Here is a 27,651-nt window from a genome sequence, read left to right on the forward strand (position 1 = left end):
TACTTTCCCAGATCTTGTCCCTGTCTGCGTGGGATAGACGTATCGTCTCCCTTCCAAACAGCCTGGCTTCGTTCCGAGTCACTTCCGTGACCAGAATGTCCAGCTCCTCCCTGGAGAACTTGGGCTTCCTCTTTCGTTCTGTCATGTTCCTTGAGTTCAATATCCCACAAAGCACAAATGGGTAAAAGGAAATCAATGTGAAGCACCCAAACCGTTACAAGCAAGATACATGACCAATTGTACATTCACTCCCAGCTTGCCGAGGTTCCTCTCCTCTATTCACATAAAGCTTTCCATTTCCCACCGCTAAATGTAGAAAGTGTCAGAAAGTGGGGGCTTTTTTGGGGGGGGGGAATTCATACACAAGCACCATGTTCTTTTTTTAAAAATGTAATCTTTCCACTTAAAACAGGTATTTGGAGGCTCTGTTCAATCATTCTTCCAAAAGAAAAAAATATATAGCACATATTCTTTGATACAGAACAAATTACATGGATTTACTTCTTTAAAAGATAGGTCATTGAGTCCAGCAATCCGATTGTGACTCAAGAACCTTTAAAATGGGTATTACTAAGTTTCTCTCAATTAATTCCCCCCTTTTTGTATCTGCTGAAGATATCATCAGTGGATTTTACTAAGTAAAAGGGACTGAGACAAAGCAGAAACAAATGAAGAGTGGGATACTAAGAGGAACCAAACCTACAACTTGGCTTGGGAGAAGGGACTGGGAAAACAGTAGATAACTTTGTGAGAGCTCCTGCAGAAAGCATTCCCTCTATACTCACACACAGACCCTAAAATGTTTTGCAAGATTTTTGTTGCAGGTTGACATCAGAACTTCCACCAGCTATCTCAGGACCATCCCACACTACAAATTTAGCAGGTACCCATGACTATATCCTATTACCTTGTACGCTACATGTGTACCTTTTTCCCCTCCATGGATCCAATTGAGACTTCCCATCCATGCATACATGACAAATACTCAGCAAAACAAACAAGCAAAACCTCCTCCATGTTATGGAGCGTAACGTGCTCATCGCATACAAAAGCGGCAAGAATAGGATAAACACACGTGAATTATTCATACAACCCGTATGTTTTGGCTCTAGTGGCCTTGCTATGCTCTATTTCGTCTAAATAACAACTTTTATGCATGTTGTTGAATCTAAATCTCAGCTATAACCATTTGTTTTAAAGGAAACTGAAATCACACTGCACTCCTAAACCTCGTTATTCAGAAGCACATTGTGCAGAGTTCAATGAGAATTACTCCCTAGTGCTTAGGACTGCAGCCTCAGTCTGGTTATTAAATTTTTCTTAAGCTATATATTTCTTTAAAATATATCTGAACCGCAACAGAAATCATGGGGAGGGCAGGGGGCACCCGGCCCTCTTAGCTTCTGTTTTTAAAAGGGCCCTGTATGTAATGTCAGAACTATCTTTTCCACTTATTTTATGGTTTCAGCACTCTGGATCACCCTTGAACAGTGCAAGCCATAAAATAACTGTTCTATTTATTTTAAAAATTCTGTATACCCTTCTCCCCACTTCCTGCAAAACAAGTTGCTTAAAGCAGCTTACAAACATAAAAGCAGCAACGATCCAATCGTTTAAATACAAATTACCAAGCTAAAATATAGCAGCAAAAATCAACAACAGAAAGATACACGATTAGCCACCACTGTCTCGTATCTGAGCAATTCTTAGGTAGAGAACCATCTCAAATGGGTGTAGCTGCGTGCAGTGATCACTGAAATACTGCCACCTGGTCTGATGCTGAAAGGCAGTGGCTGGCCACCTTGTTCACCTTTGCTAGTGCAAAAGAAGCACACTGCACTTCTCCACCCTCAATCAGAGCTGCTCAGCTGCGGAGAATATGAGCGCCCTCTCTCCCATCTCCGCGGAGATTCCACTTTCTGTATGTCCAATCTCTCCTTCCATAAGCTTTGGTGGTAGAAGCATCCCCAAAAGGAAAGAGAGGGAAGTACAGCCAGCTACAACAGGAGAACATCTGAGAGCATGAAAGTGACGGGGCAGCAAGCTAAGAGGGAGGGGGGTCAAAGTGCCTTCACACTCTGTAGCGAAGTTCAGACAACACTGATGCGTATGACACTTAAATGAGTTTGCACATAACCTATGAATGGATTTTAAAATACCAGACTGATTTTTGAAGCAAGGTGCAGGTGGCGCCCTGACTTCTCCTGTCTTCTAGAGGACATGGTCACCTCGACTGTCCAACACCTAGGCCTGCCACCTGAAGCTGCCGAAGGGTATTAGCGTTATGACACCCTTTTCAGCTGAAAAATCAACTCTAATAAACACTCTTCACTTCTCTGCTTCGTCAATGCACTCTACTATCCTTGAGTGTTTTACAGCTTTCCTTTCTGTGTCATCTGCAAATTGAATGAGCAGAACACTAGGATAAAGGAATTCCCTTAGAAAATGTACAAGACAGCTTCTTATCAGCTTAACTGCCCTAGTTAGAGTTTCATCCATCCATCCATCTGTTCTTTTCTTTTTAAGTTTAAGAGCAAGAGATCCACCGGGAGCAAATTACAGGACAATCAAAACAGGACACAACACCTAATTAGCTGGTGGTATTCATGGCCAGGAACCCTTAGCGTAAATGGTTGTTGGGTAGGCCTTTTAAAAAAAAAAAAAAAATTAAATAAAGCTTTCAAGGAGAACAGGGAACAAGTTTTACAACAGCAGCACATAAAACCACCATGTACAGAAATAATCTTTGGAATGGGGTAGGGTAATAGCTCAATGGTAGAGCAAGGACCACGGTTCAGTCTCCAGGTAGGGCTGGAAGAGCTGATGCTATAGATTATGAATTCTGCAAGCAATTCTGCAAGCAATAGCAGAGGTGGGGAACCTGATGTGGTCAGTGATCCAAATCCTTATCACCCCTACCCCTTGCAGGTCACATTTGACATGTGGGTAGGGCTGCTCACCTATCCAAGTTATTTTATATTGTAATTTTATGTTATGAACCACCCTGAGATCTACAGGGCATTATACTTCTGTATACTGTATCTGTATCTACAGGGCATTATACTTCTGTTACTACTACTAATAATAATTTTATTTGTTGCAATTTCCTGCATTGCAGGGAGTTGGACTAGATGTCCCTTCCAGCTCTGCAGTTCTGTGATCCCTGGATGTCACGGTGATGCACTATAAGCACCCAGTAATAATCACATGGCACTTGATGTTGGGAGACTGGGTGTGGGGATAAATGAGAGCATAAGATCAACAAAGACCCATCTAGTCCAGTGGCCGACCAGCTGCCCAAGAAGCAGCACAATGAGGACAGAATATGATCATTGACAAGAGTGTCTATTTTTTGGGGGGGGGGGGAGAGAGAGTAGAAAAGTAGGGGGGAATGGAATGGAGTTACCCAGAAAAAGGTAAGGCTGGGTAGGACAAAAGCACTCCACACTGCAGCACTGTGTTATGGCTACTGTTCGTAATGCTCATATAACATCTAAATGGCTTGCCCTTTTCTTTTCTGCAAGTATATAATCAACTTGTTAAATTCCCAGCTGGATTGCTTTGCACAGCTAGATTAATAATTCTTTGGCCTCATTTAGATTCACCTATAACACAATTAAGTCACAAACTAACCAACCTATAGAAGGGAAAAACACAATATATGCATGGATTTAAAAAGAAAGGAAAATTCAACACCATTATTAGTGTCTTCAACGTGTTTTCAGTTCTGTTGCTATAGAGCCAAGTTTGTAAGTAGCACAGACAAACATAAACACACACACACACCTGTCTCTCTCAAAAGCTGTCCTTTAGGGAATGAGAAAGCAGGAACACCTTAAAATAGGTTAACCTATTCTGTGCTCTATGAGCAGAGTGGAAAAGGAATTTAAAATGAAATAGGAACAAACACATCACAACTGTCAGTGACAGGCAATAAGAAAAAAAAATACAGTGGTACCTCGGGTTACATACACTTCAGGTTACAGACTCCACTAACCCAGAAATAGTACCTCGGGTTAAGAACTTTGCTTCAGGATGAGAACAGAAATCGTGCTCCGGCGGCGCGGTGGCAGCAGGAGGCCCCATTAGCTAAAGTGGTGCTTCAGGTTAAGAAAAGTTTCAGGTTAAGTATGGACCTCCGGAATGAATTAAGTACTTAACCCGAGGTACCACTGTATTGTGGGTGTTCCTAGCTTTGCAGATGCACCAAACACACTAATGAATTCTATTTCTCCAATTGTGCCTTTATAACCAACGAGGAAGACAACAAATTTCAATAAACAAGCAAGTCCAAACAAGATGGGTTAGGGAGAATTTCCTTTTTCTTGATTTGCCAACAACCCCCGGAAACCAACAAATTTTGTTAAAAACACAGAAAAGCAAATAATAAAGAATAATAAAGAAGCAATGAGCCACTTTGGGAGGAGTCAATGTTGATCCAAGCTCTTCTCTTTGCTGCAAATGTAGCCTGACGACTCAAATACCGAAGCAGATCAGAAAACGGAAATGTTTGTCTCTTGCCAGAATGCGGAGTGATAAAATCGGAAAGCAAAAGCTTCAGGCAGGCAGCAGTCATTTCCAAAGCACTAACCACAAAGAATGTAAGTAACATGCAGCCTTCCTCCCCTAGGGCTTAAATCCCACGGGAGGAAGTGGGAGGTGAAATAGACAAGAACTAGACTCACCTCATCCAGTTAGATGTAGTCTCATCGGTCCCATCTATGGATTTGTAGCGGTTGTTCTTATCAACAATCTGGAAAGAGAGGAAAGGTGAGGGAGGAGGATACACCACCAGAAGAAAGATACGTAGCAATTTACTTTCAATTCTAAGCATCTCAATTCTAAGTTATCTCTTGGGCAGTACAGTGGTGCCTCGCAAGACGAAATTAATCCGTTCTGCGAGTGTCTTCGTCTAGCGGTTTTTTCGTCTTGCGAAGCAACCCTATTAGCGGCTTAATGGATTAGCGCTATTAGCAGTTTAGCGGCTATTAAAGGCTTAGCGGCTTAGCGGCTTAGCTGCTAAAAGGCTATTAAAGGCTTAGCGGCTTAGACAAAGGGGGGGGGAAAGCGAAAAAAAAAATCTCAAGACTCGCAAGACATTTTCGTCTTGCGAAGCAAGCCCATAGGGAAATTCGTCCTGCGAAGCAACTCAAAAACGGAAAACCCTTTCGTCTAGCGGGTTTTCCGTCTTGCGAGGCATTCGTCTTGCGGGGCACCACTGTATTACCATTTAGCTTGGGAGAGAACTGGGAGACAGTCTACAGAAGAACTGTTTGCTTCCAAGGGACTCATGCTTCAATAGTAAAAATCTTGCTCTAGACTTTTAGTACAGTCGTACCTTGGAAGTCGAATGGAATCTGTTCCGGAAGTCTGTTCCAACTTCCAAAACGTTCGAAAACCAAATCGCGGCTTCTGATTGGCTGCAGGAAGCTCCTGTAGCCAGTCAGAAGCCCTGTTGGACATTCGGCTTCCAAAAATAGTTTGCAAACCAGAACAGTTACTTCTGGGTTTGCGACATTCGGGAACCGAAACATTCGGGAACTACCGTATTTTTCGCTCCACAAGACACACTTTTTCCCTCCTAAAAAGTAAGGGGAAATGTGTGTGCGTCTTATGGAGCGAATGCAGGGGGGAGGCAGGCAGGAATGCCCCCGCGGCTCTTGTGGGCTTTTCCCCAGGAGGGAGAAGGGACTGACGCGGCCAGTCAGTCCCTTCTCCCTCCTCATAGAAAAGCCCGCAGGAGCCGTGCGCTCCTTAAAGGGTGTGCGGCTCCTGTGGGCCTTTGCAGGAGGTGGGGGAATTCCCCCACCTCCCGCAGAAGCAGGGAGAAGAAGAAGATCTCCCTGAGCTGCTCTTTGGGGCTGGGGGGGGGAACCGCGCCCCCCAGCCCCAAAGAGCAGCGGACAGGCTGCTCCCTGAGCTGGGGGGGGAATAATATTTTTTTCCTTGATTTCCCCCTCTGAAAACTAGGTGCACCCTATGGTCAGGTGCACCTTATGGAGCGAAAAATACAGTAAGTTGTGAAAAGCAAGGTACAGCTGTATTCCATTCTAGTCTGCACTTTAAGCCTGGCTGCAAGCAGGAAGTGCTCCTTTTGTGACTGAGCCACGGGAGCATATTTTCTTAACTCAAGTTTTGAAGAACTGAACTCAATGGTTCCTCCACAGCCACACCACTGAGATACTTACCAGCCAAGAGAAGAATCCTGCAGATTTGTCCTGACTGGAGAGCTTCCCTTCATACGGTCCAAAAATACGACCTTTTGGGATAACTTCGTTCACACAGCGCACATCCCGCTCTCCACTGGGCTCTTTCACCACTTCCATGCCAGGTGGAACAGTCATAGCAGCTCGGTCAGGGATGCCAATGGGGACTGGAGCATCCGACACAAAGACAGGTGGGCCATGGTTTGGACATTCATCCACAAAATACTCTTGGCAGGACTCACAGACTGGAGGGCAAGAGGAAAGAAGATTTTACTCTGGGCCATGGAATACTATCAAACGGACGCAACTATTTTTCGTAGGTTCTGATGGTCACGTCAAACTTATTGGCGACGTAGAACTTCTCATCAAAATTCTAAGCTTTGGGAAGTTTTGCAGACTGCTTTTGAAAGCAGTTCCCAGCCTTGAAGAACCTATGCTGTCCAGAGATTTGGGAAGAGCCGAGTGCGCAGTCCCTGACTGTCCCTGTCCTTGACAGCTGGCAAAGTAATTTTAGCTCTATGTTAACATAGAAAAGTACAGCCATACCTTGGAAGCCGAACACCTTGGCTCCCGAACAAATCGGCTCCCGAACGATCTAAACCCGGAAGTGAGTGCTCCAGTTTTCGAACGATTTTCAGAAGCCAAATGTCCAGCACGGCTTCTGTGGCCAATCGGAAGCCGCGCTTTGGTTTTCAAACGGTTCCGGGAGTCAAATGGACTCCCGGAACGCATTCTATTCGAAAACCAAGGTACCACTGAAAAGGCTTTCCTAGAAGGCATAATTCACAGAACCATGCAGGGGGAAATAATAAAGCATCTTCTAATCCACCCACTGTCGCAAAGCAGCATTTCTCATTTTTGCCCACAAATTGACCTCTGTAATCCAGACCAAATTCATCTGCTTGGGCCTCCAGCTGTAGCCAACACCACAGAGACACCGCTGTGAGGCTGAGCTACATCAGCTCTCCTTACCAAGAGTTGGGGCAGAGAGAGGGGAGCACACCTTCATCTGTGGCTGCCTGCAGGGGCCCTTAGGGCCAGAAGGTTTTGTAAAACGTGGCACTTGCTGCTTGCTGGATGAGGTAATGCATTCCCCATAGCCTTTCCTTTCCAGGAGCAGATTCACACAACCACTTCCTAGGTAACATTTCCTTTAAAACTTCCTGCATTGCAGTTCATCGTAGTGTAGAGGCCCACAACACAGTCCTGCAACTGCTCAGAAATCCATGCCAGTGAGCAGGGGAGATGGCAGAGGGCATAGTAACCCTTGGCCCCAAGTCTCTGGCTTACAATACCGTTAGAATTTCCCCGGGAAAAATTTTTTAATGGTTGGCACAGTTAGAGAGACGGAATCTAGGGTGAAATGGACGTCTTCTGTTAAAGGGGGAATTATTTCCCTTTGAGAGGATTTGTTATGCTTCTCCTCCCAGATGTAGGTGGCCAAAATATAGTCAGCCAAACTGACCAGCAACCAAGCCAATGTCACCTCACTTCCTCTAAGCATAAAAGTCAGAGTACAAATGATGAGCGGGGAGGGAGAGGTATAATTCAGAGAAATGGGTTAAGTGAAGGGGATGATGATTTCTTAATAGTAAGAGCAGTTTAACAATGGATCCAATTGCCTGGGAGAGGGGTGGGCTCTCCCTTGCTGCATTTGCAGCCATTTGCTCTGGATTTCCTGTGTCCAGCAGGGAGCTGGACCACAATAAGATCCCCTCCAAATATATGAGTCTGTGAAATTCAGACTAGTAAATAATTCTTTGGCAGGGTGAATGTAGCCTCTTGCTTTTCATTATTCAGCCAGTATGGACTACAGATTTCAGGCACTGGAAATGTACACATTTAAAGCAAAAGCAAAAATAACAAGGAACCAAAGTTTTGCAGCATCCCTGCCAAGGATCCACAACGACATCCCCCGAGAAACTGTGATGTTGGGAACAGGACCAAGAACAGAGCTCTTCTGCAAATTAAAATAAAAGCTAGCTACATTATTGAGTTATGTCCCTCCTGATAAAGTATATTTAGCTCCTTCACGGTTGGGCTCTGCTGTTCCCTAGAAAGATTAAGAGCATATTTCTATTCATGTCGTCTAGTGTTACATGTAGCAGAGGACAGGAGGCATTTCTCCGCTGTGTAACACAAATCTTCTATAAGAAACAAAACGGTATTGTTCTGCTGCCCGATGTTTGCCATCCTATACCTCTTTGGGAGGAAAGGTGGGATAGAAATTTAATTTGAAATAAATAAATAAGATCTGAGGATTAAAGGGAAAATATGCCAGACAAACTAGAGCACAAAGGAGGCAGGATTCTTTTCTTTGGTATCTGAATCTATGCCAGTGTGTCTGCCTATCAATGGTTCTGCTCAATCTCCATTCTGGAACCTCTGACCGCTAGCCTTATTTACATGTCAGCTGATGCCAAGGACTAGTCTGAATCACGGCACATGCCTGCATATGCTGAAAACTGTCTCCAGTACACAAGGAGCACTGAAAAAGAAGGGCTCTCTTAGCTCTTCTGGCTCAGCAGCTGGGGTTGCAACAGACAACTTTCTCTCCCTTCTGAAGGCTTAAGGGGGAAAATGATACAACAATTCATTTTGTTCACCAGTGAGATACTTACACCAGAAATCTACTTGCTGAAAACTCTTGGACATGATCAAATCTTGCTTTCCTTTCAGTTTTTTATGCTCCACATTCACGGACTGGGAGTCAACCTTTCCAGAACTTGATGAGAAAGCAAGAGAACACAAGTGTGAGATACATTGTGGGAAGGGGTCAAGAAAAAATGTTTAAGAGAGCAAGTGCATTTCTTATCAACATCCAGACAAAAAATAAACATCAGCTTTCTTGGACTCTCCATAATTAATATCTCTCTATTGTTTTCTGTATTACTTTACTCAACAGATGTAGTTCTTCTGAAATATACTGGCCTTCCCAGGCTTCTACTGAGCATACCACCAAATCATGTATTAGTAACAATCACTATAGCAAGCACTTTTTTAGGGAGTAAACACAGTGAGTAAACACTGGCTCTTATGGCAAAGAAAAAACATTGAGCCTGATAAGCTACAAGCATTAAAACACTTTCATGATGATATTTAAAACAGAAGTTTCAATTTGTAAGCATGCACTTATTGTGAATTACAGCACTACAGCATGCTCCTACAGTCTTAAGCAGAGCGATAAGGATGTGACTCCTCAATTGGTGTGTTGCCCTGGGATCCACTGGTTGCACAGTCCTAGATCATAGAAGCGTAGAACTGTAGAGTTGGAAATGGACCACACGGGTCATCTAGTCCAACGCCTTGCAATGCAGGAATTTAGCTGTGCTGTCAGCTCTAATCACAATGCAAACATATTAAAACGCTCTTACTTATAGGTGAAACATGGATCACGTAGACTTTTTTTAAAAAAACAACCGTGTTCCTAGGAAGCTTGACATTCCTCCAGGGCAAAACCATGATGCACAGGTACAAGGGACTTTTGTGTTTTGGGGTGATGGCCCATTTAATTATTTATTTTATAAAATCTATGCACCTCTTGATAGTAAAAAACAACAACCCCAAACCACCTCAAAGCGGCCTATATATTTTTTTATTTAAAAAAATCAACAATGCATTAAAAAAAATCAAAAGATTCAAAGAACAAAAAACAGATTAAAACATGCATCAACATTCTAAATATCTGGGTAGGCTTTGTCCAAACAAAAATGTTTTTAGCAGGCATACAGCCCTTGGAAGATGCACAGTTGCTCCTTAGCAAGCATATCAATATGGAAAGGGGTTTCCACAGAGTTGGCTTGAAATCTCCTTACCAGAGTTGCCCATATTCGTCTTCCTGGCATGGAGAGCAGGGTTCCGTCTTGATAGTTACCATTTCCCCCAAACAATCGTTCAGTTTTTCACTCATGTTCTGTAAGAAATTCAAAGATGGAGAGAAGGGTAAATAGTTCTGTTCACTTTCCAGATTTCTAGGTCCCCTTTCAGGGTTGTCCTTCTCAGGGTGGCACTGGATATTTCAACTGAGTTCCCAAACAGTTTCCCAGGCACTCCTGTTCCGTGGCCTGAGGACATATGAAAGGTTCATTTGAACCTTTTCTAAGATCTTCCTCCGAGGCTCTATTCCAGGTATCATCAGCTTCAGAGGGGAGGCAGTGGAGACCAGAGATAGTGTGATATCCAATGTTAATCCTACTTGCAGCAGACCCATTGATTTCAATGGGTTTACTTCAACTGGATTGATTGTCACCTGGGATTTGTCAGTGGCATTGCCCTGACAGTGAAATATTTTCCCCAACTCAACTTGCACCTAATCTCAGTTTTTAGCCACATGGCAAAGGCAGGAACGCCCTCCCATTGGATGTCAAGGAGATAAATAGCTATACAACTTTTAGCCCTGTCTCTGGAGGTTTTTAATGTCTGATGTTTTATGGTGGTTGGGGCAATCCAGCCAGGTGGGCAGGGTATAAATAATATAACTATTATCATTATGATCATCATTATCTTTGCTCATAATGGGTGATTTGACCTCTGCCTTGGCTTTAATGGGCATTTTAATTCTGCTGTCATCTTGCGAGTTTCAACTGAGGTTTTTCAATTGTCATCTATTTTTAAATATTGCAGTTGCCTGCATAGCTTTATGCTGAGACAAGATAAAAAATCCTTTGAAAACAGCAAACAAATGTATAAAAAAACCCTGTCCCTCCTGTGCTCTTATATATCAGCGACTCGGTCAGGGAAGTACAAAGAAACACAACTTTTGGTAACTCACGATGTTTTATTTTGAAAATACAAACACATGCAAGCATCAATTGAAGAGTTGAACACATATGCTTGCTTCACTTCTGAACAGGCAACTTTGCAGACAGACAGGGACTTACTACAATATGCGATGCTGGAAACAGCTATGAACTCTGCCTTGTTGATCTGCCCTTAAAAGATATAAAATAACTGCCAGTTCAGCTTGTTCTTACATATCATGCTACTTCCAATTTGAAGTTTTACCCTCAATACAATGACATCAGGATGGGAATGGAGTAAGCACAATGCAATAACACACTGGCATCTGTTTCATCTTTTGTTCAGGTACTTCTGAGATTACCTTGAGCAGCATGGGTGACACAGCAGAGTATGGCCCTTTCCCATGCCGCTAAGTAACACTGGAAGGCCACAGTCATTGCAAGTTACGGTTGTAGCTCCATCCTGTTTCTATGAATGCAAACACCAGCATGAAATGGTGCAGCAATGTGGATTTGTCCCCTGCAACTGCAGCCTTCAGGTTCTAACACTACTGGGTTGCCTTCTCAAAGGAGCCACAGTGCGGCAGCTCTTGCCTGCTAATGTCAAAAAAAGGGCCTCACATGCTTAGTAATGCTGGATTTCTAACAGCATTGCAGTTTAGAAACATCACTTATTTTAAAAAATGAAGAAAGCCAAGAACTCTTTTCTATAAAACAGCAAAGGCAAAATATTTGCCTCCCTGCCCTCCATTCTGCTTTTTTGGTTAAGTCCTTAGTAGATAAAGATCTCATAGTACAACTGATGGTTTTTTAGAGCTGGTAAATCTACATGGTTGGAGCTTCTTTTGGACAGCTCCCTTTGGACAGCTTGCACCAGCACAGGGTCATTTTGACCCACATTCCCCAGTCTAAATTCCTTCTAGCATCAAATTGGCCAAAAATAAAATTAAGTAAGTCAGATTCCCATGCTGAATTCTTGAGTGCTATTTTTTTCTTGCTTGCTTGCTTTCCATACAGCAAGAATTTAACTGAAGTGCACACATATGAACACAAAGCAGCTCTGAAAATTATACCTATCATTCCTTTGTTTTCACAAAAAAGCAGAAAAAGGTACTGTTTAACAAAACTCTCAGCAACTCCTTCATGTCACAGGCACTTGGGAAACCCAAGTTCAAAACCCCACTAAGACATGTAGCTTACTGGATGACCTTGAAGAAGGTCCACAGGTCAGTAGTAAGAACAGAGTTTTGTGTACAAAAGATTCAAGGTTCAATCTCTACCATCTTATAGCATTCAGGAACCCAAAGACCAAATTTGATTTTGAAATCATATGGCACATTCTTATTCAGTACACCAGAAAGGACAATTGCCACCAGCTACCTGTGGCTCACTCTGGGACAACCTGTTAAGATGGAGAGTAGGAGACCTTCACTGCTGTAAGCAACTCTAACCTGCTGGACAACCTTGCTTAATGTCTGGCTGTATCCTTTACTTTGTATATGCAATGGGTGTTTCTTGGGGGGTGGGGTTATATGCGGATTGTGTGCTATAAGTAGTTTTTGAAACTGAAAAAAATAAAGAAACTAAAATAATGCCATCTGCAAGTAGGGCTGGAAAAGACTTCTCTCGGAAATCTTGGGACAGCTGCTGCCATTCTGGACCAGATTCGGTATAAGGCAGCTCCTACGTTCCTCTCTGTATCTCATAAAAGAGATACACAGCAACCCTTTGATGTGGGAAAGCAGGGAGGACAACCATGCACAATGCCCAGAGCGCCTTGGAACAAGAGTGGGAAGAAAATGCAGCAAATAGTAAATGTACAAGTGAGGAGCTCGTACAGATTCTCCAAGAAAAGGGCAGATCCTGGGAAAGTCAGCAGTATATATCTACACACACACACACCTCTTTTTGTAAAGCATCTGGGTCCCCCTCCTATGACACTCAGCAACTTGAATCAATCTTGGAATGATTTCCAGTAGCAGCCAGGAATGCATCAATAGTTTGCAGAAACACATACTAGCCATGTCGCCTTTCCAGCCCAGTGTACCCTTCTGGCCTCTAGGACTCTCACACAGACTGAAAAGATGATAAATACTGCTGTGCAGGGAGGTCACAAGAGGCTTTTCTCTTTCCATCCTACCACCAAAAGCACGTCTGTCTTCATGTTATGGTTAATTACTTCAGACAACAATCTTTGCCTGTCTGGAGTGTCCAGCACCCATTATTCATGGGGCTCGGGATTTGTTGCAGATGAGTATGACGTCCAACCCACAAGAACTACCCCTAAGTCCTGTGGACAGCAGCTTATTTGAATGTTCCGAGGCAACCCATTATCAAAACATGCAAGTATGTGTTCACTTGCCAACGGAAATAATAAAATTCACCATTGGCATCTCAGTGGGTTAGAGTGTGGCACTGATAATGCCAAGGTTGAAGGTCTGATCCTTATATGGAACAGCAGCATATTCCTGCACTGAAGCGGGTTGGACTAGATGATCCTCAGGGTCCCTTCCAAATCCAGAATGCTATGATTCTATGAAACATTTTTTAAAAGAAAAATAACTAAGGAATTCATGCTAGATGCATGAAATGCAATGCAGCAGCAGTGGAAGGAAATAGCGATATAAAGAAAAAGAAGCATTCCGTGCATGCAGTAGCTTCTGGAGGGAGGGGTCTCCTCTGGCATCTTCCATTCCAAACAGCAACGCTTCTTGCGGATACAAGCTTTGGCACAAACAATTCAAGGTAGAAAAGGCTCTTGAAACTCTTCCAAAGGACATTTCGGAACTAGTGAGAACACTGAATACAGCCACGCACAAGGTTTCCATTTTAAAAAGCCAGGCCCTCTTCCTCCACCTTGCTCCCCAATGCCTCCGCTGCCAATTCTGGTCTTATCAGAAAACCCTGAATCTGGTGCCAGATTTTAGAGGAGAGATTGCATGGAATATATTCAAAACAAACCTTCATTGAACTGAAGCAAAGGTAAACTATATTCCAAAAATAGCTATGAAGAGAAAAAACACCTTTTAAAAAGGTAAGCCATACATTTAGTTTACCGAGAACTTAAAATAATAGTTTATGTAACACTGAAGGTATGGTCTAATAAATAATAGTTTATGTAACACTGAAGTCTTTCCCGTTACAGTATCTATAAATGTATCTTTTCCAGAAAGGCCTGCCAAACAGTTATGTCCTCCTCTCTCAAGCTCATTTAAAACACTGATGTCTCCATTCCTGCAACTTGTCGAACTTTTGTTAATTATAATTCTTTTTGGTATCATATTCCTGTTTGGGCTGTCATAAATAAATTTATTACAGTACATACCTCAAGACCTAAATATTACTCAACAAAAAAGGGTAAATTGCTGCTGGAACATAAGGGATGTTGAATCATTTTTGCTCACCACCATTTTTGCTCACCACCACTAGGCCTTGGAGGTGTCAGAGAGAGGTAAACCAGGTGAGGTTAGCTGATGAGTCTCAAACCTTTGGTGTAGTTTTCAACCAGTGTGTCATGGCACCTTGGGGTGCCTTGAATGATGGTCAGGGGTGCCGTAGGCAACACTGGCCTCCATCCCTCTTTCCTTCCTTCCTTCCTCCCCTCCCTCCCTTTCTCTGATGCCCTCTCATGTCTCTGCCTCCCAAAGGCTTGCACAGCTGTTTGTTGCAGCAGCCCTGGCTACAAGCTCCCCAGGTGAATGGTGCCTCTGGGGCTGGCCAGGGCGTGCTGGTTGCCAGGAGCTAAGGCAGCCTCGGAGTAAGCAAGCAGGAGGGCAAAGGAGCCCAGCCCCACAGCCCTTGCTGTTGGGAATGGACGGGAAAACAGGAGGTTGGGCAGGCAGGCAGTACACTGGTCTTTCTTGTGCTTGCTGTGTGCAAGGCCTGCCTGGGAGCTGAGTGCCCAGCGCCAAAGAGGAGCCTTTCAGTCGTGCAGGCCCGGTAGCACCCGCTGCTGCCAATGCTGCCTCCTAAGGTGAGGAAGGTGCTGGCCTCACAAGGATGGAGGCACCCTCTTCCCAAGCCCCTGGGGGGGGCGGTGTGAGGAGGCACCTCTCTTTGGGGAGTGAGGTGCTCCCCAGCATAAGAACTCCCAATTTCATCAACTCTTCCAGCTACTATAAAAAAGGCTTAAAGGTCAGTCAGTCTCCAATGAGGAACCAACCAGCAATGGCGGTGGGGGAGCCTGATGGAAATAGACAGCTTGATGCCCAACACATTTCTGTTCTAGATTCCCATGTGCAGCTCTATATGACACTTAAAGTGAATGAACGAACGTTGTTTTCTTTTCTGCTTCTCTCTTATGCCTTTGCCAGTGCCAAGAACATGAGAGTGATGTGCACCAAACCCAAAAGTATTTATACCAGGCTTGTAAAAATAACATTGGTCGACATGAGCAAGTGCGTCAATAAAAAGTGGGGGGAGGGGTGAATTTGCACACTAAGTTACGCAAGTTTATTAATTCCAGCTCATGGGTCATATTTCTGTTATCACAGACCACAGCAATCAACTGATGAACCAAACCTCACAGTTGCTTATATTTGTTTGTATGTTGCTGGTAGCTAGCAAGGACACCATGTGAGCAAACTGTGATGGGCTGTAACAAAGAGACACAGAGCATGGCTGATTTCTCTGCTTTTAAAGCCAAGCCTGCCATGTGCATCTATAGGAAGAGCAAGGGAGACCCTCTGGAATGGGGGGAATGCTAGGCTTCAGGTTGTATATATGTGTAAATAAATCATATGTCATAAAGACATCATAGTCTCTGCTGTGCCTCATTTTTCCAGAAGGAAACAGAGACCTTGGTAAGTGCGCCTGGTACCCCTGGAATCTTTTGGGGTGGCATGTGGCACTAATAGAACACTGGTGTCTTCAGAAAGCTTTGTCAGTCTTCTTGCAGCATTCTTCTGCCTGGCTCATCTGACCGAGATGGGCAGCTTTTGCAGCTACAGGTGTTAATCCAGTTGCAAGTGCTTTGTCTAAGCTTCTTGCTTGCTTAACTGGGCACCCTACCTAAAGTCTTGCCATGCACTCAACAGGGAATCAGTGCTGATCATAAATTTCTAAGTTTAACTGAAGCTGCTGGTTTTAAACTTACAGAAGTCCTGTCTTACTCAGGTCCTGGGTTTCTGAGAATCCAAGCTATTCATAGCTGTTCAATAAGCTGAAGTGCTATGGAGACAGCAGGATAAAGAAGACTAGGTTAATTCTGCAACCATGATTACATGGGCCTTGAGGCTTGGTGCAAAACTTCCAGTCAAAATAATATTGATGCCTTTTTGCAGTATTTGGTTTAGAACTTATATGGATATACTGTTTTTCAGAATATCCCTCAACTTGTTGCCTTAGCATCATTCATGCAAAACAAAATACAGCATTTTTCCGTGTATAAGACTAGTTTTCCCTAAAAAATAAAGTCAGAAATTAGGGGGCGTCTTATACGCAGATACAATTCCCCCCATTTTCTTAAATCGGAGTCCCCCAAAATAGGGGCCATCTTATAGACGGAAAAATATGGTAAAACTGTATTGCAAATATTGGGTTATATGCATGGCATAACCCCTTGCAAACTTAAAATTGCAATATTGCATAGAGCCAGACACCACTGGTGCAGGACACCCATGCACCACCTGCCTTCAGGCAATTCTCCCCTCATGCTGCAGTTCTGTGCAACACAAGGGATGTTGTTCAGGAGCCCCCTTCCAGTATTGTGTCATCCTGGAGAGGTAGGCAGATTGGCTGCACAAGCGGCCTTCTACCACTGGACTTTACTCATTGTGTCTAAGTGTCTATAGAACTGTTGGTCACACCTTAAGAATGAAGAAAATATTGCTGGGTCACAAGATTGATGTAAATTCCAAGGTGAAGTTAGCTGTAGAATAGCCACGTGATGCTTCTAATGGATTTAAGAGAATTGAAACAGAAGTTACCCTAAGGTGGCGCTGTGGGTTAAACCACAGAGCCTAGGACTTGCCAATCAGATGGTTGGTGGTTCAAATCCTTGCAAGGGGGTGAGGTCCCATTGCTCGGTCCCTGTTCCTGCCAACCTAGCAATTCGAAAGCACGTCAAAGTGCAAGTAGACAAGTAGATAAATAGGTACCGCTCCGGTGGGAAGGTAAAAAGTGTTTCTGTGCGCTGCTCTGGTTCACCAGAAGCAGCTTAGTCATGCTGGCCACATGACCTGGAAGTTGTACGCCAGCTCCCTCGGCCAATAAAGCGAGATGAGCGCCACAACCCCAGAGTCGGCCACGACTGGACCTAATGGTTCAGGGGTCCCTTTACCTAAGGATTGATATCGCACAGCAGGGCAAGAAGAAAAGTTAGTTGCAAATAAGCACAATGCACCGTGCCAAACCCCTTCCTCATATCTTAGTATCATATTTATTGAAGCTCCATCATGCTACAAATGCACTGCAGAGTACATTAGCAATATGGTAACTGATGGGAATGCTCCCTGCTCTCAAATCAGTTAAAACAGAGCCTGGAACAGGATGGAGAAACAAGGATCTAAGTCTCCTGCTATACTCCCCCAATTACTTTTGAAGCATTCTACATCTTGCTGTGTTCTCATTTATATCCCACACTTATTTCATGGAACTCAAATGGCAGTGCACACAGAGTTCCCATGCTAACAATCTACCATGCAGATTGCTGGGACTGGTCAGTCCCAAACCATCAAGAAACAAGTGATTAAATCAATTGGTTAAACCAACAGCATAACAGTACTAAAAAGTATGGGTGACTTTACGAAAACATATTCCAAATAGAGAGGGTCATATGGTTATTCATGGATGCATTCACAGGCAACTTTGATCCTGACAGTTGGCTTCCACACAGGGGCAACCATCAAGCCCCTTCAGACCATGCCCTGAAGCCTTCCCATACTGAGCACTTTCAGAGGCCCTTCTTACACATCATGTTTTTTATTGCTTGGGAAAAACATTAACAATGTTTTTTTCCTCTGGAATTGAAAAACCTTGCCCCCAAATTTTTCTCATTGCACTTCCTATTTCACCGTAAGTTTTCCACAAGTTCTGAGGCCCCAAATGCATTTGAAATGCCACTGCATTTTTTAAAAAAATGGATTACATGTGAGAATTCAAAAGTTTAAATTAGTTCTAACAACTACACACACCACTTGGAGCTCCTTGGAGGAATAGTGGGATACAGCTGTAATAGCAATCACTAGATGCATTGTAGTAGCAAGTTTTCCACACTTTTCATTACAATACAGGACTCTGCACCAGAAACTGCATGCTATCTCTGGTATACAGAGTTGTGTGTATATTCCCCTACTAATGGCAAAACGATTTATGCTTAACACCAGCAAGTTGTTATAGCCCTGTTCAAAGAAAGGTGTCACATCTGAAGCTAAAGGAGATGGTCAAATTTACGGTTTTGTCTGTCAATTTCATAAAAATGCTTCAAAACAGCCAATGCAGTAATTTATAATTATCAGATCTTGCCACCATTCTCTTCTCTTGTAATGAGGGGGGTGTCTCTTAAGCATACGTTTAAAATGCCAAGAAAAGCTGTCAGACTGGTTTAAAACTGGCCAGATGGCAGCTCTCTTGTATGTTTATTTTATAGGTAAGTACTGCATGTTGAGTGTAGTACATTAAAGCTATCACTATGCTAGTGTTTTCCAGTTCAGACCTGCTCTACATCTTTTCAGAAATTGCCTGCACTGCCTTCTTACCTCATACCTATCTCAGACCTGCAGTTTAGCAAACAAGTACACCTGCTTCGCTCAGTCAGTTTCTTTTTCTGTTCTAAAGTCGACTAGAATGGTTAATAGACCTGGGCATCCAAAACAGTTTTGAAGTCTGTATTGTTATATTGATTTGACCTGACAATATATCACAAACCAAGATGTGTGTTAGGGCTGGGTAATATATTGTCCAAAACTAGTTTGAAGTCAATATCGTGATATCAGTTTCATAATTTCTGACCTACCAATATATTGTGAATCATGCAAAAATCACAATGTGGGGAAAACTGTGAAACTACCCAATGCCTCTAACATATCTCCATTTTTATTTCAGACATCATGATATAACGGTATATTGTGTTGTTTAGCTGGTAGTATATCGCAATGTTGAAAACCAGATATCGCCAAGCCCTAAGTTAAAGACACATCTGGAAACACTATGTGATTGTTACTGAATTAAGTAGAAAAATTACAGTAAGCAATAGCAAAAGTGTATTTATGTCTAGAATTTAAATAGCCAACACTCCCTCTTCTCTGCTACTTTGAAATGCACAGGTAAAGGTATAGGACCCCTGGACAGTCAAGTCCAGTCAAACGCAACTATGGGGTTGTGGCGCTCATCTTGCTTCAGGTCGAGGGAGCTGGTGCTTGTCCAGTTTTCTGGGTCATGTGGCCAGCATGACTAAACCGCTTCTGGCGCAACGGAACACCGTGATGGAAACCAGAGCGCATGGAAACACCATTTACCTCCCCATCACAGTGGTACCTATTTATCCACTCACACTGGTAAGCTCTTGAACTGCTAGGTTGGCAGAAGCTGGGACACAGCAATGGGAGCTCACCCTGTCGCAGAGATTTGAACCGCCGGCCTTCAGATCGACAAGCCCAAGAGGCTCAGTAGTCTATTGACAAAGCCTCAACAGAGACACGAGACTCTGCACAATCTGTCCCACTTGGCTTAGTGAAACTGGAAGACACATTCATGACTTGCCAGAAGCAGACCAATGGCAACTTTCCACATTTTAAGACTGCATTCTGCAACAGACACTAAGGAATATATCCAACCTAGTACTTTATGAATGTTGTGTCAGTGCACAGATTCCTGCTTGCACAATACAATCAGCTCGTCTCCTCCCCTACCTGCCCCCTAAATCTGTTCATGGTTCCCCCAATCCTCTGGAGCAGATTTGGAGAGGGTACAGGGCTTGAATGAGAGAAAGAGAACTTCAGATGCAAAAGTATATATCCTTGCTACGACAGGACACAGTAGTTGGCTACTGTCCCATCAGCTGGTCAGAAATGCTAATTTCAAGTTTTACACCGTACACCAAGGGCTTTATCATCCACAAACTGTAACAATGTCCCACAGTCCATTGTATGGACTGTTAGTAAACTGTTAGTATGTTAGTAAACATGCCATGAACAACACTATCAAAGACCATAGAAAGATTAACAAGATTGATTGGGTACAGTTCTCCTTATTAATCTCTAATCTGATTGAGATTATGGCAGTCTCAATTTCAGGTAAATGAGGCTGGCCATGATGGCTATTTTCTACCTACAATTTCAGAGGAAGTGTGCCTCTGAATAGCAACTGCTGGGAATCGCAAGTGGGAAGAGCGCTGTTGCACTCAGGTCTCTTAGGCATCTGGTCAGCCACTGTGAGAACAGAATACTGGTGATCTAGCAGGGCTCTCAGTGTCATGCTCAGTTTAGAATACAGATCCGCAGTGCAGAGAACTGGTGTCCAGTTGTGGATTAAGCTGCCAAGAGAGACCACTCACTCAACCACCTTCCCACCCACAGAGATTACCGTATTTTTTGCCCTATAGGTAAAGGTAAAGGTACCCCTGCCCATACGGGCCAGTCGTGTCCGACTCTAGGGTTGTGCGCCCATCTCACTTAAGAGGCCGGGGGCCAGCGCTGTCCGGAGACGCTTCCGGGTCACGTGGCCAGCGTGACGAAGCTGCTCTGGCGAACCAGCACAGCACACGGAAATGCCGTTTACCTTCCCGCTATAAAGCGGTACCTATTTATCTACTTGCACTTAGGGGTGCTTTCGAACTGCTAGGTGGGCAGGAGCTGGGACCGAAAGACGGGAGCTCACCCAGCCGCGGGAATTCGAACCGCCGACCATACGATCGGCAAGCCCTAGGCACTGTGGTTTTACCCACGCCACCCGCGCCCCTTTTCGCCCTATAGGACGCACTTTTTCCCCTCCAAAAATGAATGTGTGTGTGTCCTATGGGGCGAATGCAGGCTTTTGCTGAAGCCTGGAGAGTGAGAGGGGTTGGTGCGCGCTCTCTCTCCCCTCTCGCTCTCCAGGCTTCAGGAAGCTCTCCGCAAGCCTTGGAAGCCTAGGCTTGCGGATAGCAGCCTGCATCTCGAAGCCAGGGGCGAGCACAGCGCACCCCGGGCTTCGGTTCCCCGACCTGGTTTGGAGGCTGGCGGTGGGGAGAAGCGCGCTTCTCCCCGCCGCCAGCCCCAGAAGCTCGGGGGACAGCGGGGAGGCACAGTGCGCCTTCCCGCTGTCCCCCGACCTGGTTTGGGCTTCAGGCAGATATCCGCAATGCGTGGGAGCCCAGCGGGAAGTCGCGCCGGTCTCCAAGGCTTGCGGAGAGCTGTCTGTTCTGGGGGCTGGGGTCGTGGGAAGCTCGGGCTTCCACCGCCCCAGCCCCGCGCCTGGGGGGGAAATAATTTTTTTTCTTTATTTCCCCCCACCCAAAAAAACCTAGGTGCGTCCTATGGGCCGGTGCACCCTATGGGGCGAAAAACACGGTATATATAGATGGAGAAGTGAGTGGAGTGGAAAATACACAACTAGGATAGAACTGCCCACCTATCCACCCCAGCTAGGAACCAAAAAGCTCCCACTACTCAAACGCTTTATTTGGGATTTGTTCTGGGAGGGTAAACTGCACAGGATCACAACCTTATTAAACAATGAATAAAAATCAATCTCCCAAGTATTTATCACTGCAACATGAAACATGCAGGTCTTGTTTCTTCTGCAACAGCCTTAACACAAAATCCCTCAAAATCATCTAATAAAAAAGCATTCTATGCCAGATAACAATTCACTTCTTCATATGCCATTGCATGTATTTTCTACTACACTACAGATGGCAAATGGTAGCATGCTTAACTATTATTTTTACTTCAAATATGAACCAACAAGCTATCAACTTATTTCTAGAATTCAACCGCAAAGTGTCAAAAACATAGTAAATATTTGTTTAGTGTTAGGATGATTTGCATTTACTGCACAAATGTAACCTAAAAAATGATGGAGATGTTTGAGCACAGAAGAACAAAAATATTCAATTCTGGTTGCCACGTTTTCTCTGCAAATCTGGATAAATCAAATTCCTTGACCACCAATATGGAATTAATTCTAACTTAACCATGTATATTCCCTTTCTATATAGCTGGTAATGCCAATTCATTCACACACACATCATAGCCAGTTAAGTTCATCCAACTACTTAGGGCTACGTGTACTTCATTTTTGGATCTGTCCTTTATACAGTATTTCAACTCCTTCAGGGGCTACAGTTCTATGCACACCCTTTCCCAGTGTGGCTTAAACTCAAGTAGTCAGTCTGATGAAGATTTGTTTAAACTACAGTATAGGTTATAAAGGAAGAATCACTTCAGCAGCATAAAGTTGACCTGGACCAATATGGATATTCTTATTATAGCCAATGAAAAGGAATCAAGCAAAGAGCCCTGTTGGATCAAACCAAATGCTTATCTGGTCCAGCGTTCTGTTCTCAGGAGAGCAAACCAGATGCATTTGAGAGGCCCAAAGCAGGACACAAGCACAACTGCCCTCTCCTGCTGTTTCTCCTTAGCAACTGGTATTCAGGGGCATGCTGTGTCTGATCCTGGAGGTAGCAGTCATCTTGACTAGTAGCCATTGAGACTTATCCTTCATGATTTCACCTAATCCCATTTCAGAGCCATCACAGCCGGTAACAGACTCCACAGTTTGAGGCCCCATCTGCAGTATACATTTAAAGCACAGTCATGTTTCTCTCCACACACACACACACACCCCGCACAAGATCCCAGGAACTGTAGTTTGTTAAGAGTCCTTTGGGAAACGCCCTATTCCCCTCATGAAGCTACAATTCCTAGAAGGCTTTAAGAACCAATCACTCTTCCCAGGGAACTCGGGAAATTGTAGCTCTGAGGGGAAACACAGGTCTCCCAACAACGCTGAGCACTCTCAACAAACTATAGTTCCCAGGATTCTTTGAGAGAAGGCTGAACTGCTTAAAGTCCTATGCAAGTGCTTTAGATTTACAAGGCAGGTGAAGCCTAATTTACATGTTGCATGAAGAAATTCTTTCCTTTGTATGCCCTGAATCTGCGATCATTCAGCTTCCCTAGGTTTTGAGACGCTTCTCCCTACTCATTTTCACCACACAAGACATTATTTTTTCTAACTTAGCTTTATTCATTTTCATCTTTAAGTACGGTTGCATTGAGATGTATCTTTGTTTACATTAGAGCATATAACGTGCAACAATTACATAGTTAAAAACAAAAGCAAAACAGCAATGAACACACAGATAAACGTTTCTGAATAGATTAACAAAGTTGTGTCAAAGCATACATGCCAAAATTATTAAATTATTACAGATATAAAATGATGTCTAGTAATCATTATTCCTTAGATTGGGGACCACAAGTAATTAAGCAAAAGGTCTTTTGTAACAACTATCAGAATTTATAGGAATTTACAGGAACCAGGCATCAGTCTACCCACCTCTTTCATGTTCCCCCCACCCACTTGCTTTTTTCACTAAGCTAAAAAACCTCTGGACTTGCCCCCGTTTCTGATCATTTGTGGGGGTGGGGGGGAGAGAGATGAGTTTCTGATCATTTGTGTTGGGGAGATATATGTATAGCTGAAGAATAGGTTTGCAACATCCACCGCACCCTTCTCTACGGGAGCAGGAAAGCACGCAAAAACGAGGACCCACGTAGTGCCGACTGTTGGTTACTTCCTGCCCGGAAAGGCATCGTGGATGCGTCCTGCAAACCAAACCTCCATATACCTCTCTGTCGTCCACGTACCCGCACCAAGCGCTCATAGGCACAAGTCGCGCAGCCACCCTCCCTCGGAGCCCATTCCAGTCCGCCCGGCCCCATCCCAAAGACAGGCCTCCCGGTGCAACGCCCTCGTGACCGCTGCGCCGCTTTCTTTCCCCCCGTGCATGTTGTTGCACGGCAAGCTTAAGCTGCAACCGGTTGCGGACCGCGCGGCCTCTCCCTCCGTTCCCTTGCACAGGGCGATAAGAACGGAAGGCGAGAAGACACTGACGCGACCCTCCCGCCTGCCTGCCTGGCCTCCCCTCCTCCTTCCCCGCGACGGCGCTTCCAAAGTCACTCCGTTCCGCCCCTACGTTCCATCCCCGAATACTCGCCGTCCTCTGCGACCGCCCATTGGGCCGCGGCCGCGTCACTCACCGGATTTAATGAAACAGGGAGGGGTGGAGGGAAAGAAAAAAGAGCGAGCGGGCAGGCAGGCAGGCAGGCAGGGAAGAGAAGGAGGCGCTGGAAGGGGAGGGAGGGAGAGGAAGGGGCCGAGCTCAGCGCTCGCCCCAACAGAGAAGGAGGAGGGGGGAGAGGGAAGCGAGGCGGCTACTTACTTACCTGCCCGCCCAGCCGCGCCCTCGGGCGAGTGTTGTGCAAAGAGGCGCCCCCCCAGCACAGTCGCCCCCTTCCTCGGCGAGGGCTCCGTCCGCGGCTTCCCCGGCCGGCGCCCGCCCGCCCGCCGCCCTCCCCTCGCTCGCTCCGCAGCCATTTTCCGTGGCCACCTTGGCTACCGAAGGGCTGACTCACCTCGTCGCTGCGGGGCCCTGGCTCGTCGTCTGGGGGCAGCCCGGCTCTGCCCGCGGCGGCGGCCCTCCGCGGCGCCCGCTGCCTCGTCGCCGTCCCCCTCCTTCGGCGCCGGCCCGGCCAGCCCAGCCTGGCGCGCTAGTCCCAGGCGAGGACGGGTCCCCCGGGCGGGCCGGGCTTGGCGGCGGAGGAGGCGGCGGCGGCGGCGGCTCCCTCCCTCCCGGCCGTGACCACCATCTTATTAGCACAGGAAATGACATGGCGAACGGAAGAGAGGGGCGTTCGGGGGCCGAGCCCGGGGACCCCCCGAACCGGGAGGAGGAGGAGGGAAGCGACGCGGGCTGGCTGGCGTCGAGGCCCGGCCTCCTCGCCGCTGCTGGGGGAGCCCTGCACACAGGCACGCACGCCCCGAAATGCCGCCTTGCTCGCCCGCCCGCCCGCCCCCCTCGCTTCTCCTCTCCTTCGCTCGCCAGCCCGCCTGGCAGCCAAACACCCCCGCCATGCTCCTCCGATGCCTGCAGCAGCCGCAGCCGCGCGAGTCCTCCCCCGAAGCGGAGCAGCGTCCGCTGCAAATGCAGCGCCAGCCGAGCAGCAACCTGCGCTCGCATTTTGTGCGGGCTTTCCTTTCCCCTCTCTTCTTCTGCAGCATTGCGCGCTCGCTCTTTGCAGCCCACCCCCAAAGCAAAGTTGACGGCCGCCTGACCAGAGTTGCCTCTCTTTTGACATTGCAGCAGCCCGATCCTTTGCGTGTTTCTTCGGAAGTCGCGCTCCTGGGGTTCGGAAGGGACTTACTCTCCTGTAAATGCGGATAGCGTCCCATGCAAGTTTACTGGGAAGTATCTTCCCGCACCCAAATCTCGACCCACTACCCAAAAAGGATTTCCTCTACTGTAAAGGATCGCGGCCCGATCCAATGCATGTTTACCCGGGAGTAGGAGTAATTGAGATTAACGGACTCGCTCTCCTGAAATACAAGGTGGCAGTTTATTCTGTTCCCATTACTGGTGGCGGTTTTTTCTCCTTTTAACCTGCCGACCTTACAATCGCAACTGTTTTGTTTGGCCTATCCCGTTTTGATTTTGATCCTATGATGACCTTTCTGAAAAGGAAAGCAAAGGAGCCTGTGGAAGCTCCGTTATATTAGTAACACTATGCGTAACGTGCAGCGATTTAAACACTGACGTCTCTATTCTAATGAAGAAGGTCTTTGACGTGCGTGTAAGCCTGCTATCCTATACGTGCGGGAAATCCCAGTGAACCTAATAGGACTTCCAAATAAAATCCTGGAGAGCTTCTGCTACTTAGTACTGTATATTGTAGCCAATACTAAATTACATGCACCAGCGTTATAACGTAGCCTGCTATGTAAAGGATCTCTGCTTGTTTTTAAACCAGCCTGCAGAGTTTGAACCCTCAGTCTGCAGTGAACTATCTGCAAAGAACTCACCATTCTTAGCGTTTTAAGCATTTGCAGGGAGACTCCTATTTAGTAATAAGGTTTATTTAATAGCACTTATCATATGAAAGCAAAAACATATCACTTGTGGGACTTGCAGGTGTGCCATGCCTCTTGTGCTGAAATGATCAATAGTAATTAGTTAAGAGAGCATATTGATGCCACATAGTACTGATTTATCTGAATTATTTGTTCAGTGGATTAGAAGTCATACAGGGGAAAGGGGCTGGGGGGGGGAAACAACTTGAGTTTTAAAATGACTTTTCTGGGGAAGATTTACTGAGAGCATATGCGTTGCACAGCTGAACCAGGCCACGATTCATTTAATTCTTTTGGCACAGCCTGCCATTAACCTCTGGATGCTCAGAAGCATCAGGTGAACACAGTGGTCATTATCTGTTTGGCAACAATGTATCCGGTACTCAGAGGTGTGTATATATAACCTATGAACGTATTGGACACAGAGGTTTGATTTGGGTACTAACGGCTAATAGCTATTGAAGGTTCTACTCATGGATTTGTCATTAGAAACCCATCTAGACAAATGGCTTGTGGCAGTGAATTTCACAGTTTGTAACTATGCACCAGCAAATTTGCTTTTGTGTTTTGTCAATTTGCATCCCAGGGACATAGGGAGCTGCCTTCTACCAAGTCAGACAATTGGTCCATCTAGCTCAGGGTTGTCTACACTGACTGCCAGACGCTCTCTGGAGTTTCACATAGGGGACAGACCTAGCCCAAGTTGAAGATGCCAGGATTAAACCTGGCACCTTCTGTATGGAAAGCAGATGCTTGACCACTGAGCTACAACCCTTCATGATCCAATGCATTCCGCATATTGTGCAGATAGCAATACAGTAGTAGAAACCTGGACTGTGCCACTTCAGAATGCATCCCAGGTGGGTAGGCATTGTAATTTTGACTGCTACCCCCATTGGAAAAGAAAAGTAGCATATTGGGGAGAAGGCTATGGTAAATTTATCTCTTATAAACTAATTTGCAATGAGAGAGAATGATGTTTTGGTGTGTTTATTTTAAAAAAGGATTTCATTTTCTTTAAAGGACCTTTTGATGTCCAAGGTGGTAAAGTCCAGCATTCTACAATTTTTGGCTGCAATACTAACCCCACATATTAGTCCCATTTAATTCAATAGGTCTTATTTCTGATCATTAGACATGGTTGGGATTATGCTGTCAGACTGCCACCACAATGTGTAGAGTAGATTTTAGTTCAGTAGCACATTCCATGCTTTCCAAAGTTATAAAATCCGGGATTCTTGTTGCGTTGATATTTCCAAAGCTGGAACATTTTGTTGCCACAAGTTCACTGTCCTCAAGGAGGTTCTACCAGGAATCCAATATGAAAACAAAGCTTCCTCCTCCCGATCATGAATCTTTCGACAGGACCTGTCAAAATGGCGACTCCCTTTTTGTTGCTGCGCCATCAAAAGGCCTTGTTCTTTTTCTCGATCTCACAAGCCAAACTTTTGGTAGTAAATCATTTCCACACAGTTTTTAATCATCCTGCTTAGGTCGGTTATGCGACGGTTCTTTTTGAGGAGGGGTTATTGGTTAATCACATAGAAGAAAATAAGAAAAGTGTCCCCCCCCCATCCAGTCCCACTCCGGCATACTGAACCTGATATATTTTCTTCATGTTGTATTCCGTTAAATCCAACCCGTTGCTCTCG

General features: G+C 45.2%; 1 protein-coding gene and 1 long non-coding RNA gene across 3 annotated transcripts in view; both read right to left on the minus strand.

Annotated features, from left to right (window-relative positions):
* The window catches only part of PRDM11 (PR/SET domain 11), a 46,649-nt gene extending 19,408 nt beyond the window's left edge, over positions 1 to 27,241 (minus strand). The window contains exons 1-5 of one of the 2 annotated variants that reach the window (XM_081001581.1): positions 24,508 to 27,241; positions 10,022 to 10,119; positions 8,828 to 8,931; positions 6,189 to 6,451; positions 4,686 to 4,753 (exon numbers count right to left, since the gene is read on the minus strand). In XM_081001581.1, coding sequence (XP_080857707.1) covers positions 4,686 to 4,753; positions 6,189 to 6,451; positions 8,828 to 8,931; positions 10,022 to 10,116 — 530 coding nt within the window. In that variant the 5' untranslated portion in view covers positions 10,117 to 10,119; positions 24,508 to 27,241. The remainder of the gene's footprint in view (positions 1 to 4,685; positions 4,754 to 6,188; positions 6,452 to 8,827; positions 8,932 to 10,021; positions 10,120 to 24,507) is intronic. The other variant, XM_081001582.1, reaches the window with a different exon arrangement.
* On the minus strand, positions 388 to 4,675 carry LOC308475450. The gene is made up of 2 exons (XR_013985208.1): positions 3,074 to 4,675; positions 388 to 3,036 (listed from the first exon to the last, which is right to left on the minus strand). It is a non-coding gene; the product is annotated as an uncharacterized lncRNA (long non-coding RNA).
* Positions 27,242 to 27,651: the final 410 nt, after the last annotated feature.

This window comes from Podarcis pityusensis (genome assembly GCF_964106645.2).
Source record: "Podarcis pityusensis genome assembly, chromosome: 1".
Taxonomy (NCBI): domain Eukaryota; kingdom Metazoa; phylum Chordata; class Lepidosauria; order Squamata; family Lacertidae; genus Podarcis; species Podarcis pityusensis.